The sequence below is a fragment of the Oncorhynchus masou genome, chromosome 24 (assembly GCF_036934945.1).
Source record: "Oncorhynchus masou masou isolate Uvic2021 chromosome 24, UVic_Omas_1.1, whole genome shotgun sequence".
NCBI classification, from domain to species: Eukaryota; Metazoa; Chordata; class Actinopteri; order Salmoniformes; family Salmonidae; genus Oncorhynchus; species Oncorhynchus masou.
Window position 1 is genome coordinate 12,346,439 of NC_088235.1, and position 18,402 is coordinate 12,364,840.

Here is an 18,402-nt window from a genome sequence, read left to right on the forward strand (position 1 = left end):
GGAGAACCTCTGGAGACCGAAAGTGAAAGAAAATACAACTTAGTCAACAGAGAATGGATGAAAAGATCACATTCAAGTTCTCCAAGTTCAACCCAGATAAAGGCATCTTCCATGGATACAAAAGCTTAAAATACAGAGTCCATGACAACACACCAAGCGTGAGACGATATCTGGTTAGTATGAGATGAACTGAGACAAAAGAAAAGACCAGAGGAGCTCAAACATCTGCTGAGGAAACGAAGAAAAAAGTAAAAGGTGAAAGTACCTTCTTCAACATCAGATAAATAGTCTTCATTGAGCATTTCAGGTACATTGGCTTTACCAACTGGGTAAATTGAACGAGTAAAGTGTTTAAAAATCATAGAAAAATTATAAAGCATTAAAATACATAAATCTAAACCATATCTTACGTTGATTTATCATACAGATATGATCAGGTTATTAAAACATAACTCTTGCATCTGTCACTGGATATGATCAGGTTATTAAGACATAACTCCTGCATCTCTCACTGGATATGATCAGGTTATTAAAACATAACTCTTGCATCTGTCACTGGATATGATCAGGTTATTAAGACATTATTCCTACATCTCTTACCCTCATCATCTGACATGTCCAGAACCTGTCACTGGATTTCAGGTTATTACGTTCATCTTATGCATCTGTCACCATCTAGAAAGGGAACAACCATTCTAATGAGTTGAGTCGTTAACAAACAAAGAACTTGCTATTTTACATGTGGATAACTGTAAGACAACAGATACGTATTTAGATATGCAGGCTACTGTATTTCTCATGGTGTTTTTAGAAGGTTTTAGTTAACACAAGTTCAGCTGTTTCATACACTAACTTAAGAACAGTATCTTAAGATACTGTAAGAACAGTATCTCCTGCATCTCACTGGATAGAGTGGTCTGACATAACTCAGTGACGACCTTCAGAGTATCCATCACTATTAGAGATGTACCCCAGCCTCCTGGATATGGACAGGGCTGTGTTACCATTCTGTTAAAGACAGTCAAATATTACTATTACTGTGACCCCTATTACTCCATGTTTCCGGTCACCGTCTGGAGGGAACAACCATTCTAATGAGTTGAGTCGTTAACAACCAGCTATTTTACTACTAAGACAACAGATACGTATTTAGATATGCAGGCTACTGTATTTCTCCTGGCTATGGACAGGGCTGTGTTACACATTCTGTTTAAAGACAGTCAGAACATATCTTAAGATACTGTAAGAACAGTATCTCCTGGTCTCACCAGAGTGTCTGTGACCATTCCAGTCAGAGTATCCACTACAGAGATGTGACCCTAACCCAGCCTCCTGGACAGGGCTGTGTTACCATTCTGTTAAAGACAGTCAGATATTACTATTACTGTGACCCTAACCTCTAACCCACCCTCCTGGCTATGGACAGGGCTGTGTTACCATTCTGTTAAAGACAGTCAGATATTACTATTACTGTGACCCCTAACCCTTGACCCCAAACCCAGCCTCCTGGACAGGGCTGTGTTACCATTCTGTTAAAGACAGTCAGATATTACTATTACTGTGACCCCTAACCCATCCTCATGTGTCAGTATCTACTGTTTATACTACCAAAGGCAATAGATGGAACACTGTGTGTTTGTGATGTGTGACTGTTATAGTGCATGCTAATGACAGCCTACTGTGTATGAGATAGTGTATGTGACTGTGTATTTCACTGTGCAGTCCCAGCTGTGGGGCACTGGGTAATGGCAATGTCTCCCAGAATCCTGTGCTCACCACAGTCAGGTCGTTTGGGAGAGTCTATGTTGCAGCAGGTGTGTGTGTTCTCATCAAGGTGAGTTGGTTGGGAGAGGCTCTGTGCTGCAGCAGGTGTGTGTGTTCTCACCACAGTGACTTGGTTGGGAGAGGCTCCGTGCTGCAACAGTAGGTTGATGATGTGGGTGTGGCCTTGCTGGGCCGCCTGATGGAGGGGGTGTATCCGTTCTGAAGGGGAGGAGGAGAGGTCAGACACACCTCTTTAATTAAACATACCAACACATACCCACTCCAACACCCACACCTACAACCATCAACATCTACTGTATATAGAAATGTTAAATCTGGAGGGAGCCTAACCTGTGACCCCTGACCCCTATCCCATAAATAAAACATTAACATCTCTATAGATAGGTTCAATCTGGAGGGGAGCCTAACCTTGGTTTGGCGTTGATCTTGGCCTGGTTCTTTAGCAGGAAGTTGACCATCTTCACGTTTCCATAGTGACACGCCACATGCAGCGGAGTGTATCCCATCTAGGGAAACAGAAATCAAGTGTTATGCCTGGTGTGACCACTAGTGTATCCCATCTAGGAAACTCTCAACTGTAAGTCAGAGTGTTATGCCTAAAAATGTAAATGTAATGTAAATGAAACGGAAACTGAAATCAAGTGTTATGCCTGGTGTGACCACTAGTGTATCCCATCTAGGGAAACAGAAATCAAGTGTTATGCCTGATGTGACCACTAGTGTATCCTGTCTAGGGAAACAGAAACAGAAATCAAGTGTTATGCCTGATGTGACCACTAGTGTATCCCGTCTAGGGAAACAGAAATCAAGTGTTTTGCCTGATGGTGACCACTAGTGTATCCCGTCTAGGGAAACAGAAATCAAGTGTTATGCCTGGTGTGACCACTAGTGTATCCCGTCGAGGGAAACAGAAATCAAGTGTTATGCCTGATGTGACCACTAGTGTATCCCGTCAGAAACAGAAATCAAGTGTTATGCCTGATGTGACCACTAGTAAGCTACATTCACAATCATGTTCAATGGTTTGCCTGGAGACATTCTAAATCCTTAGGGAAACATGTTGATTCAAACAACTGTTTGATGCGTGCTGATAGACTAGATTATAGCAGGGATCGGCAGAAATGAGTTTATGCCTGGTGTTATACTGGTCTGTCGAGGAAACAGAAATCAAGTGTTATGCCTGATGTGACCACTAGTGTATCCCGTCTCGGAAAACAGAAGCAGAAATCTGTGTATGCCTAGGAAGTACTGTTAAAGCTACATTCACAATCATGTTCAATGGTTTCAGGAGACATTCTGAAACCTTGTAGTGTTGATTCAAACAACTGTTTGTAGTGCTGATCAGTGTTTCAGAATGGTACGGCATTTAGTGAGTTAATGTTGTTTCAGTGTTATAGTCAGGTCTGTTGTTAGAAGTGCTTGTTAGAGTTGTAGTGTTTCAGTGTTGTAATGATTCAGTGTTGTAATGATTCAGTGTTGTTGTGTTTCAGTGTTGTAGTGTTTCAGTGTTGTAGTGTTTCAGTGTTGTGTTTCAGTGTAGTAGTGATTCAGTGTAGTAGTGATTCAGTGTTGTAGTGTTTCAGTGTTGTAGTGTTTCAGTGTAGTAGTGATTCAGTGTTGTAGTGTTTCAGTGTTGTGTTTCAGTGTAGTAGTGTTTCTGTGTAGTAGTAATTCAGTGTTTCAGAATACTGTTGTAGAGTTTCAGCGTAGTACTGTAGTGTTGTAGAGTACTGTTGTAGTGTAGTACTGAATTCTTAAAAAACATTTTTATTTAAACTTTATTTAACTAGGCAAGTCAGTTAAGAACAACTTCTTATTTACAATGAAGGCCTAGGAACAGTGGCCTCTCATCTCTCTGGTCCTTATCTCTCATCTCTCTGGTCCTTCTCTCTCTGGGGTCTCTCTCTCTCTCCCTCAATTTGGTCTCTCTCTCTGGGTTTCTAGTACTCCTGGTCTAGTTCCCCTCCTCTCTGGGTTTCTAGACCTTCTGGTCTCTCTCTGGGTTTTCTAGTCCCCCTGGTCTCTCTCTGGGTTTCTAGACCCCCTGGTCTCTCTCTCTGGTTCCTAGACCCCCTGGTCTCTCTCTCTGGGTTTCTAGACCCCCTGGTCTCTCCTCTCTGGGTTTCTACCCTGGTCTCTCCTCTCTGGTCTGGTCTCCTCTCTGGGTTTCTAGACATTCTGGTCTCTCTGGGTTTCTCTGGGTTTCTAGTCCTCCTGGTCTCTCCTCTCTGGGTTTCTAGTCCTCCTGGTCTCTCCTGTCTGGGTTTCTAGTCCTCCTGGTCCCTGTCTGGGTTTCTAGTCCTCCTGGTCTCTCTCTCTGGGTTTCTAGTCCTCCTGGTCTCTCTCTCTGGGTTTCTAGTCCTCCTGGTCTCTCTCTGGGTTTCTAGTCCTCCTGGTCTCGCTCTCTGAGTTTCTAGTCCTTCTGGTCCCTCTCTGGGTTTCTAGACCTTCTGCTCTCTCTGTTGTGTTTCTCAATGAGTGTTCTGCAGTGAGGTTTCAGGAGGGACCAGCCGACCTACACGGCTGTCAGACCAGAGTTGAACATGTGTACGTGTGTGTGTGTACCTTAGTCTCTGGGTCGACAGTGGCCCCCTGGTTAACCAGCACCTCAGCTACGTTGACCTTGTCGTCCTGAGCTGCCAGGTGGAGGAGTCAGACCACTCTGAGAGGAGAGGATTTACAGGACAGGACATAACACATTACAACACAGGACAGGACACAGGACAGGACATACCACATTAGAACACAGGATATGACATACCAAATTAGAAACAGGACAGGAAGGACAGGACATACCACATTAGAAAACAGGACAGGACATACACACAGAACAGGACATACCACGATTAGAACACAGGACAGGACATACCACATTGACATACCACATTAGAACACAGGACATGACAGGACAGGACATACCACATTAGAACACAGGACAGGACATACCACATTAGAACACAGGACATGACAGGACAGGACATACCACATTAGAACACAGGACATGACAGGACAGGACATACCACATTAGAACACAGGATAGGACATACCACATTACAACACAGGACAGGACATTAGAACACAGGACAGGACATACCACTTTGAGCACAGGACAGGAGGGATATACCACATTAGAACACAGGACATAGAACACAGGACAGGACATACCACATTAGAACACAGGATAGGACATACCACATTAGAACACAGGATAGGACATACCACATTAGAACACAGGACAGGACATACCACATTAGAACACAGGACAGGACATACCACATTAGAACACAGGATAGGACATACCACATTACAACAAAGGACAGGACACAACACATTACAGGACAGGACATACAACTTTAGAACACAGGACAGAACATGACATACCACATTAGAACAGGACAGGACATGACATGACATACCACATTAGAACACAGGACAGACATGACATACCACATTAGAACAAAGGACAGGACATGACATACCACATTAGAACACAGGATAGGACATACCCATTACAACAAGGACATTAGAAACACATTACAGGACAGGACATACCACTTTGGGAACACACAGGATAGGACATGACATACCACATTACAACAAAGGACAGGACACAACACATTACAGGATAGGACATACCAACATTAGAACACAGGACAGGACATGACATACCACATTAGAAACACAGGATAGGACATACCACATTAGAACAAAGGACAGGACATGACATACCACATTAGAACACAGGACAGGACATACCACATTACAAACAGGACAGGACATGACATACCACATTACATAATAGACATAACTGTAGAACATATGGACAGGATGATGACATACCACATTAGAACACAGGACATGACATACCACATTAGAACACACAGGACAGACATGACATACCACATTAGAACACAGGACAGGACATGACATACCACATTAGAACACAGGACAGGACATACCACATTAGAACACAGGACATGACATGACATACCACATTAGAACAAAGGGACAGGACATGACATACCACATATTAGAACACAGGACAGGACATGACATAGAACAGAACACATGTCATGATTACCACATTAGAACACAGGACAGGACATACTACATTAGAACACTGGACAGGACATACCACATTAGGAACACAGGACAGGACATACCACATTAGAACACAGGACAGACACACCACATTAGAACACAGGACATGACATGATATACCACATTAGAACAAAGGACAGGACATACCACATTAGAACACATGTTAGGACATACCACATTAGAACACAGGACATACCACATTAGAACACAGGACAGGACATAAGACATTAGAACACAGAACAGGACATACCACATTAGAACACAGGACACACCACATTAAAACACATGTTAGGACATACCACATTAGAACACAGGACAGGACATACCACATTAGAACACAGGACATACCACATTAGAACACATGTTAGGACATACCACATTAGAACACAGGACATACCACATTAGAACAGAACACATGTCATGACATACTACATTAGAAACACAGGACAGGACATACCACATTAGAACACAGGACAGGACATACCACATTAGAACACAGGATAGGACATACCACATTAGAACACAGGACAGGACATACCACATTAGAACACAGCACAGAAACATACCACATTAGAACACAGGACAGGACATGACATACCACATTAGAACACAGAATAGGACATACCACATTAGAACACAGGATAGGACATACCACATTAGAACACAGGATAGGACACACCACATTAGAACACAGGACAGGACATACCACATTAGAACACAGGACAGGACATGACACAGGACAGGACATACCACATTAGAACACAGGACATGACATACCACATTAGAACACAGGACAGAACACACAGGATAATACCACATTAGAACACAGAACACAGGACAGGACATGACATGACATTACCACATTAGAACAAAGGACAGGACATGACATACCACATTAGAACACAGGATAGGACATACCACATTACAACAAAGGACAGGACACAACACATTACAGGACAGGACATACAACTTTAGAACACAGGACAGGACATGATATACCACATTAGAACACAGGACAGGACATGACATGACATACCACATTAGAACACACAGGACATGACATACCACATTAGAACACAGAACAGGACATGACATACCACATTAGAACAAAGGACAGGACATGACATACCACATTAGAACACAGGATAGACATACCACATTACAACAAAGGACATGACACAACACATTACAGGACAGGACATACAACTTTAGAACACAGGACAGGACATGACATACCACATTAGAACACAGGACAGAACATGACATGATATACCACATTAGAACACAGGATAGGACATATCACATTAGAACACAGGATAGGAACATTAGAACACAGGACAGGACACACATTAGAACACAGGACAGGACATACCACATTAGAACACAGGACAGGACATGACATGACATACCACATTAGAACACAGGACAGGACATGACATACCACATTAGAACACAGGACAGGACATGACATACCACATTAGAACACAGGATAGGACATATCACATTAGAACACAGGATAGACATACCACATTAGAACACAGGATAGGACACATCACATTAGAAACACAGGATAGACACATCACATTAGAACACAGGACAGGACATACCACATTAGAACACAGGGACAGGACATGACATGACAGCACCACATTAGAACACAGGACAGGACATGACATACCACATTAGAACACAGGACAGGACATGACATACCATTAGAACACAGGACAGGACATGACATACCACATTAGAACACAGGACAGGACATGACATACCACATTAGAACACAGGACAGGACATGACATACCACATTAGAACACAGGACAGGACATGACATACCACGATGAAACTACAGGACAGGACAGGACGCCTACATTAGAACACAGGATAGGACACATCACATTAGAACACAGGACAGGACATACCACATTAGAACACAGGACAGGACATGACATGACATACCACATTAGAACACAGGACAGGACATGACATACCACATTAGAACACAGGACAGGACATGACATACCACATTAGAACACAGGACAGGACATGACATACCACATTAGAACACAGGACAGGACATGACATACCACATTAGAACACAGGACAGGACAGGACATACCACATTAGAACACAGGACAGGACAGGACATACCACATTAGAACACAGGACATGACATGACATACCACATTAGAACAAAGGACAGGACATGACATACCACATTAGAACACAGGACAGGACATACCACATTAGAACACAGGACAGGACATACCACATTAGAACACAGGACATGACATGATATACCACATTAGAACAAAGGACAGGACATACCACATTAGAACACATGTTAGGACATACCACATTAGAACACAGGACATACCACATTAGAACACAGGACAGGACATAAGACATTAGAACACAGAACAGGACATACCACATTAGAACACAGGACACACCACATTAGAACAAATGTTAGGACATACCACATTAGAACACAGGACAGGACATACCACATTAGAACACAGGACATACCACATTAGAACATATGTTAGGACATACCACATTAGAACACAGGACATACCACATTAGAACAGAACACATGTCATGACATACCACATTAGAACACAGGACAGGACATACCACATTAGAACACAGGATATGACATACCAAATTAGAACACAGGACAGGACATACCACATTAGAAAACAGGACAGGACATGACATACCACATTAGAACACAGAATAGGACATACCACATTAGAACACAGGATAGGACATACCACATTAGAACACAGGACAGGACATACCACATTAGAACACAGGACAGGACATACCACATTAGAACACAGGACATGACAGGACAGGACATACCACATTAGAACACAGGACATGACATACCACATTAGAACACAGGACAGAACATGACATGATATACCACATTAGAACACAGGACAGGACATGACATACCACATTAGAACAAAGGACAGGACATGACATACCACATTAGAACACAGGATAGGACATACCACATTACAACAAAGGACAGGACACAACACATTACAGGACAGGACATACAACTTTAGAACACAGGAAAGGACATGATATACCACATTAGAACACAGGACAGGACATGACATGACATACCACATTAGAACACAGGACATGACATACCACATTAGAACACAGAACAGGACATGACATACCACATTAGAACAAAGGACAGGACATGACATACCACATTAGAACACAGGACAGGACATACCACATTAGAACACAGGACATGACATACCACATTAGAACACAGGATAGGACATACCACATTACAACAAAGGACAGGACACAACACATTACAGGACAGGACATACAACTTTAGAACACAGGACAGGACATGATATACCACATTAGAACACAGGACAGGACATGACATGACATACCACATTAGAACACAGGACATGACATACCACATTAGAACACAGAACAGGACATGACATACCACATTAGAACAAAGGACAGGACATGACATACCACATTAGAACACAGGATAGGACATACCACATTACAACAAAGGACATGACACAACACATTACAGGACAGGACATACAACTTTAGAACACAGGACAGGACATGACATACCACATTAGAACACAGGACAGAACATGACATGATATACCACATTAGAACACAGGATAGGACATATCACATTAGAACACAGGATAGGACATACCACATTAGAACACAGGATAGGACACATCACATTAGAACACAGGACAGGACATACCACATTAGAACACAGGACAGGACATGACATGACATACCACATTAGAACACAGGACAGGACATGACATACCACATTAGAACACAGGACAGGACATGACATACCACATTAGAACACAGGGCAGGACATGACATACCACATTAGAACACAGGACAGGACATGACATACCACATTAGAACACAGGACAGGACATGACATACCACATTAGAACACAGGACAGGACAGGACATACCACATTAGAACACAGGACAGGACATACCACATTAGAACACAGGACATGACATGACATACCACATTAGAACAAAGGACAGGACATGACATACCACATTAGAACACAGGACAGGACATACCACATTAGAACAGAACACATGTCATGACATACCACATTAGAACACAGGACAGGACATACCACATTAGAACACTGGACAGGACATACCACATTAGAACACAGGACAGGACATACCACATTAGAACACAGGACAGGACATACCACATTAGAACACAGGACATGACATGATATACCACATTAGAACAAAGGACAGGACATACCACATTAGAACACATGTTAGGACATACCACATTAGAACACAGGACATACCACATTAGAACACAGGACAGGACATAAGACATTAGAACACAGAACAGGACATACCACATTAGAACACAGGACACACCACATTAGAACACATGTTAGGACATACCACATTAGAACACAGGACAGGACATACCACATTAGAACACAGGACATACCACATTAGAACACATGTTAGGACATACCACATTAGAACACAGGACATACCACATTAGAACAGAACACATGTCATGACATACCACATTAGAACACAGGACAGGACATACCACATTAGAACACAGGACAGGACATACCACATTAGAACACAGGATAGGACATACCACATTAGAACACAGGACAGGACATACCACATTAGAACACAGCACAGAACATACCACATTAGAACACAGGACAGGACATGACATACCACATTAGAACACAGAATAGGACATACCACATTAGAACACAGGATAGGACATACCACATTAGAACACAGGACAGGACATACCACATTAGAACACAGGACAGGACATACCACATTAGAACACAGGACATGACAGGACAGGACATACCACATTAGAACACAGGACATGACATACCACATTAGAACACAGGACAGAACATGACATGATATACCACATTAGAACACAGGACAGGACATGACATGACCTACCACATTAGAACAAAGGACAGGACATGACATACCACATTAGAACACAGGATAGGACATACCACATTACAACAAAGGACAGGACACAACACATTACAGGACAGGACATACAACTTTAGAACACAGGACAGGACATGATATACCACATTAGAACACAGGACAGGACATGACATGACATACCACATTAGAACACAGGACATGACATACCACATTAGAACACAGAACAGGACATGACATACCACATTAGAACAAAGGACAGGACATGACATACCACATTAGAACACAGGATAGGACATACCACATTACAACAAAGGACATGACACAACACATTACAGGACAGGACATACAACTTTAGAACACAGGACAGGACATGACATACCACATTAGAACACAGGACAGAACATGACATGATATACCACATTAGAACACAGGATAGGACATATCACATTAGAACACAGGATAGGACATACCACATTAGAACACAGGATAGGACACATCACATTAGAACACAGGACAGGACATACCACATTAGAACACAGGACAGGACATGACATGACATACCACATTAGAACACAGGACAGGACATGACATACCACATTAGAACACAGGACAGGACATGACATACCACATTAGAACACAGGACAGGACATGACATACCAAATTAGAACACAGGACAGGACAGGACATACCACATTAGAACACAGGACAGGACAGGACATACCACATTAGAACACAGGACATGACATGACATACCACATTAGAACAAAGGACAGGACATGACATACCACATTAGAACACAGGACAGGACATACCACATTAGAACAGAACACATGTCATGACATACCACATTAGAACACAGGACAGGACATACCACATTAGAACACTGGACAGGACATACCACATTAGAACACAGGACAGGACATACCACATTAGAACACAGGACAGGACATACCACATTAGAACACAGGACATGACATGATATACCACATTAGAACAAAGGACAGGACATACCACATTAGAACACATGTTAGGACATACCACATTAGAACACAGGACAGGACATACCACATTAGAACACAGGACATACCACATTAGAACACATGTTAGGACATACCACATTAGAACACAGGACATACCACATTAGAACAGAACACATGTCATGACATACCACATTAGAACACAGGACAGGACATACCACATTAGAACACAGGATATGACATACCAAATTAGAACACAGGACAGGACATACCACATTAGAAAACAGGACAGGACATGACATACCACATTAGAACACAGAATAGGACATACCACATTAGAACACAGGATAGGACATACCACATTAGAACACAGGACAGGACATACCACATTAGAACACAGGACATGACAGGACAGGACATACAACTTTAGAACACAGGACAGGACATGACATACCACATTAGAACACAGGACAGGACATGACATACCACATTAGAACAAAGGACAGGACATGACATACCACATTAGAATACAGGATAGGACATACCACATTACAACAAAGGACAGGACACAACACATTACAGGACAGGACATACAACTTTAGAACACAGGACAGGACATGACATACCACATTAGAACACAGGACAGGACATGACATGACATACCACATTAGAACACAGGACATGACATACCACATTAGAACACAGAACAGGACATGACATGATATACCACATTAGAACACAGGACAGGACATGACATGACATACCACAGGACAACAAAGGACAGGACAGGACATACCACATTAGAACACAGGATGTGACATACCACATGACAATACTCACATTAGAACACAGGACAGGACATGACATACAACTTTAGAACACAGGACAGGACATGACATACCACATTAGAACACAGGACAGGACATGACATGACATACCACATTAGAACAGGACAGGACATGACATACCACATTAGAACACAGAACAGGACATGACATACCACATTAGAACACAGGACAGGACATGACATCACATTAGAACACAGGATAGGACATACCACATTACAACAAAGGACATGGACATTACAGGACATGACATACCACATTAGAACACAGGACAGGACATGACATACCACATTAGAACACAGGACAGAACATGACATGATATACCACATTAGAACACAGGATAGGACATATCACATTAGAACACAGAACAGGACATGACATACCACATTAGAACACAGGACAGGACATGACATACCACATTAGAACACAGGACAGGACATGACATACCACATTAGAACACAGACAACAGGACATACCACATTAGAACACAGGATAGGACATATCACATTAGAACACAGGACAGGACATACCACATTAGAACACAGGACAGACATGACATACCACATTAGAACACAGGACAGGACATGACATCACATTAGAACACAGGACAGGACATGACATACCACATTAGAACACAGGACAGACATGACATACCACATAGAACACAGGACATGACATGACATACCACACTAGAACACAGGACAGGACATGACATACCACATTAGAACACATGGACAGGACAGGACATACCACATTAGAACACAGGACATGACATGACATACCACATTAGAACAACAGACAGGACATGAACACTGGGACATAGAACACAGAACACAGGACAGGACATACCACATTAGAACACAGGACAGGACATACCACATTAGAACACAGGACATGACATGACATACCACATTAGAACAAAGGACAGGACATACCACATTAGAACAGAACACATGTTATGACATACCACATTAGAACACACAGGACATACCACATTAGAACACAGGACAGGACATAAGACATTAGAACACAGAACAGGACATACCACATTAGAACACAGGACAGGACATTAGAACACATGATATACCACATTAGAACAAAGGACAGGACATACCACATTAGAACACAGGACATACACATTAGAACATATGTTAGGACATACCACATTAGAACACAGGACATACCACATTAGACATTAGAACACAGTCAGGACATACCACATTAGAACACAGGACAGACATACCACATTAGAACACATGTTAGGACATACCACATAGAAAACACAGGACATACCAAATTTAGAACACACAGGACATTAGAACACAGGACATACCACATTAGAACACAACACATGACATGACATACCACATTAGAACACAGAATAGGACATACCACATTAGAACACAGGATAGGACATACCACATTAGAACACAGGATAGACATACCACATTAGAACACAGGACAGGACATACCACATTAGAAACAGGACATGACACAGGACATACCACATTAGAACACAGGACATGACATACCACATTAGAACACAGGATAGGATATGATATACCACATTAGAATGATGGACAGACATGACATACCACATTAGAACAAAGGACAGGACATGACATACCACATTAGAACACAGGACAGGACATACCACATTAGAACACAGGATAGGACACAACACATTAGGAACACAGCACAGGACATACCACATTAGAACACAGGACAGGACATGATATACCACATTAGAACACATGTTAGGACATATGATGACATACCACATTAGAACACAGGACATGACATACCACATTAGAACACAGGACAGGACATGACATACCACATTAGAACAAAGGACAGGACATGACATACCACATTAGAACACAGGATAGGACATACCACATTACAACAAAGGACATGACACAACACATTACAGGACAGGACATACAACTTTAGAACACAGGACAGGACATGACATACCACATTAGAACACAGGACAGAACATGACATGATATACCACATTAGAACACAGGATAGGACATACCACATTAGAACACAGGATAGGACACATCACATTAGAACACAGGACAGGACATACCACATTAGAACACAGGACAGGACATGACATGACATACCACATTAGAACACAGGACAGGACATGACATACCACATTAGAACACAGGACAGGACATGACATACCACATTAGAACACAGGACAGGACATGACATACCAAATTAGAACACAGGACAGGACAGGACATACCACATTAGAACACAGGACAGGACAGGACATACCACATTAGAACACAGGACATGACATGACATACCACATTAGAACAAAGGACAGGACATGACATACCACATTAGAACACAGGACAGGACATACCACATTAGAACAGAACACATGTCATGACATACCACATTAGAACACAGGACAGGACATACCACATTAGAACACTGGACAGGAAATACCACATTAGAACACAGGACAGGACATACCACATTAGAACACAGGACAGGACATACCACATTAGAACACAGGACATGACATGATATACCACATTAGAACAAAGGACAGGACATACCACATTAGAACACATGTTAGGACATACCACATTAGAACACAGGACATACCACATTAGAACACAGGACAGGACATAAGACATTAGAACACAGAACAGGACATACCACATTAGAACACAGGACACACCACATTAGAACACATGTTAGGACATACCACATTAGAACACAGGACAGGACATACCACATTAGAACACAGGACATACCACATTAGAACACATGTTAGGACATACCACATTAGAACACGGGATAGGACATACCCCATTAGAACACAGGACAGGACACAACACATTAGAACACAGGACAGGACATACCACATTAGAACACAGGATAGGACATACCACATTAGAACACAGCACAGGACATTCCACATTAGAACACAGGACAGGACATGACATGCCACATTAGAACACGGGATAGGACATACCACATTAGAACACATGTTAGGACATACCACATTAGAACACATGTTAGGACATACCACATTAGAACACAGGACAGGACATGACATACCACATTAGAACACAGGATAGGATATCCCACAATAGAACACAGGACAGGACATGACATATCACATTAGAACACAGGATAGGACATACCACATTAGAACACAGGACAGGACATACCACATTTGAACACAGGATAGGACATACCACATTAGAACACAGGACAGGACATACCACATTTGAACACAGGATAGGACATACCACATTAGAACACAGGACAGGACATACCACATTAGAACACAGGACATACCACATTAGAACACATGTTAGGACATACCACATTAGAACACATGTTAGGACATACCACATTAGAACACATGACAGGACATACCACATTAGAACACAGGACAGGACATACCACATTAGAACACAGGATAGGACATACCACATTAGAACACATGACAGGACATACCACATTACAACTCAGGACAATCCTAACACCTGACCCCTAACCCCCACCTTGTTGCCCAAGCTGATGGTGGCTTCCCTGGCCAGTAGCAGGGTAACGATGTCTACGTTGCCCTCCTGAGAGGCCAGGTGCAGAGGTGTGATGCCCTGACGTGTCATAGCGTTGGTGTCGGCTCCGTACTCCAGCAGCGTCGTGGCAATCTCCATCTGGTTCTTCTTAGCCGCGATGTGGAGTGGAGTATAGCCATTCTACACCACAGACAGAACATATTACACCACAGAGGAGGGTAGCCATTCTACACCACAGACAGAACATATTACACCACAGAGGAGGGTACCCATTCTACACCACAGACAGAACATATTACACCACAGAGGAGGGTACTCCATTCTACACCACAGACAGAACATATTACACCACAGAGGAGGGTAGCCATTCTACACCACAGACAGAACATAATACACCACAGAGGAGGGTACCCATTCTACACCACAGACAGAACATAATATAACACAGAGGAGGGTACCCATTCTACACCACAGACAGAACATATTACAACACAGAGGAGGGTACCCATTCTACACCACAGACAGAACATATTACACCACAGAGGAGGGTACCCATTCTACACCACAGACAGAACATATTACACCACAGAGGAGGGTACCCATTCTACACCACAGACAGAACATAATATAACACAGAGGAGGGTACCCATTCTACACCACAGACAGAACATAATCTATCATCCAGGTAATATACAGTCATCTATCATCCAGGTAATATACAGTCATCTATCATCCAGGTAATATACAGACATCTATCATCCAGGTAATATACAGTCATCTATCAACGAGGTAATATACAGTCATCTATCATCCAGGTAATATACAGTCATCTATCATCCAGGTAATATACAGTCATCTATCATCCAGGTATATACAGTCATCTATCAACGAGGTAATATACAGTCATCTATCATCCAGGTAATATACAGTCATCTATCAACGAGGTAATATACAGTCATCTATCAACGAGGTAATATACAGTCATCTATCATCCAGGTAATAACAGTCAGTGAACAGTGGTCCTGCTGTTTCAGATCAGTGAGACGTGATCCTGCTGTTTCAGATCAGTGAGTCGTGGTCCTGCTGTATTAGATCAGTGAGTCGTGGTCCTGCTGTTTCAGATCAGTGAGTCGTGGTCCTGCTGTTTCAGTTCAGTGAGTCGTGGTCCTGCTGTTTCAGATCAGTGAGTCGTGGTCCTGCTGTTTCAGATCAGTGAGTCGTGGTCCTGCTGTTTCAGATCAGTGAGTCGTGGTCCTGCTGTATTAGATCAGTGAGTCGTGGTCCTGCTGTTTCAGTTCAGTGAGTCGTGGTCCTGCTGTTTCAGATATGTGAGTCGTGGTCCTGCTGTTTCAGATCAGTGAGTCGTGGTCCTGCTGTTTCAGATCAGTGAGTCGTGGTCCTGCTGTTTCAGATCAGTGAGTCGTGGTCCTGCTGTTTCAGATCAGTGAGTCGTGGTCCTGCTGTTTCAGATCAGTGAGTCGTGGTCCTGCTGTTTCAGATCAGTGAGTCGTGGTCCTGCTCTTTCAGATCAGTGAGTCGTGGTTCTGCTGTATCAGATCAGTGAGTCGTGGTCCTGCTGTATTAGATCAGTGAGTCGTGGTCCTGCTGTTTCAGATCAGTGAGTCGTGGTCCTGCTGTATTAGATCAGTGAGTCGTGGTCCTGCTGTTTCAGATCAGTGAGTCGTGGTCCTGCTGTATTCGATCAGTGAGTCGTGGTCCTGCTGTTTCAGATCAGTGAGTCGTGGTCCTGCTGTATCAGATCAGTGAGTCGTGGTCCTGCTGTTTCAGATCAGTGAGTCGTGGTCCTGCTGTATTAGATTAGTGAGTCGTGGTCCTGCTCTTTCAGATCAGTGAGTCGTGGTCCTGCTCTTTCAGATCAGTGAGTCGTGGTTCTGCTGTATCAGATCAGTGAGTCGTGGTCCTGCTGTATTAGATCAGTGAGTCGTGGTCCTGCTCTTTCAGATCAGTGAGTCGCGGTCCTGCTCTTTCAGATCAGTGAGTCGTGGTCCTGCTGTATCAGATCAGTGAGTCGTGGTCCTGCTTTATTAGATCAGTGAGCTGTGATCCTGTCACGGCTCCCTCCGGTACTGTTGCCCCCATGTCCATTGGTTCTGTGAGTAC

The 18,402-nt window shown here is 42.8% G+C and overlaps 1 protein-coding gene across 1 annotated transcript in view; it reads right to left on the reverse strand.

The window, feature by feature from the left end:
• Window positions 1-18,402, reverse strand: part of LOC135513396 (ankyrin-3-like) — a 194,982-nt gene that overhangs the window by 173,823 nt on the left and 2,757 nt on the right. Inside the window, 4 exon segments of the mRNA XM_064936320.1 lie at window positions 1,409-1,441; window positions 1,886-1,983; window positions 4,435-4,447; window positions 16,264-16,461. Coding sequence (XP_064792392.1) covers window positions 1,409-1,441; window positions 1,886-1,983; window positions 4,435-4,447; window positions 16,264-16,461 — 342 coding nt within the window.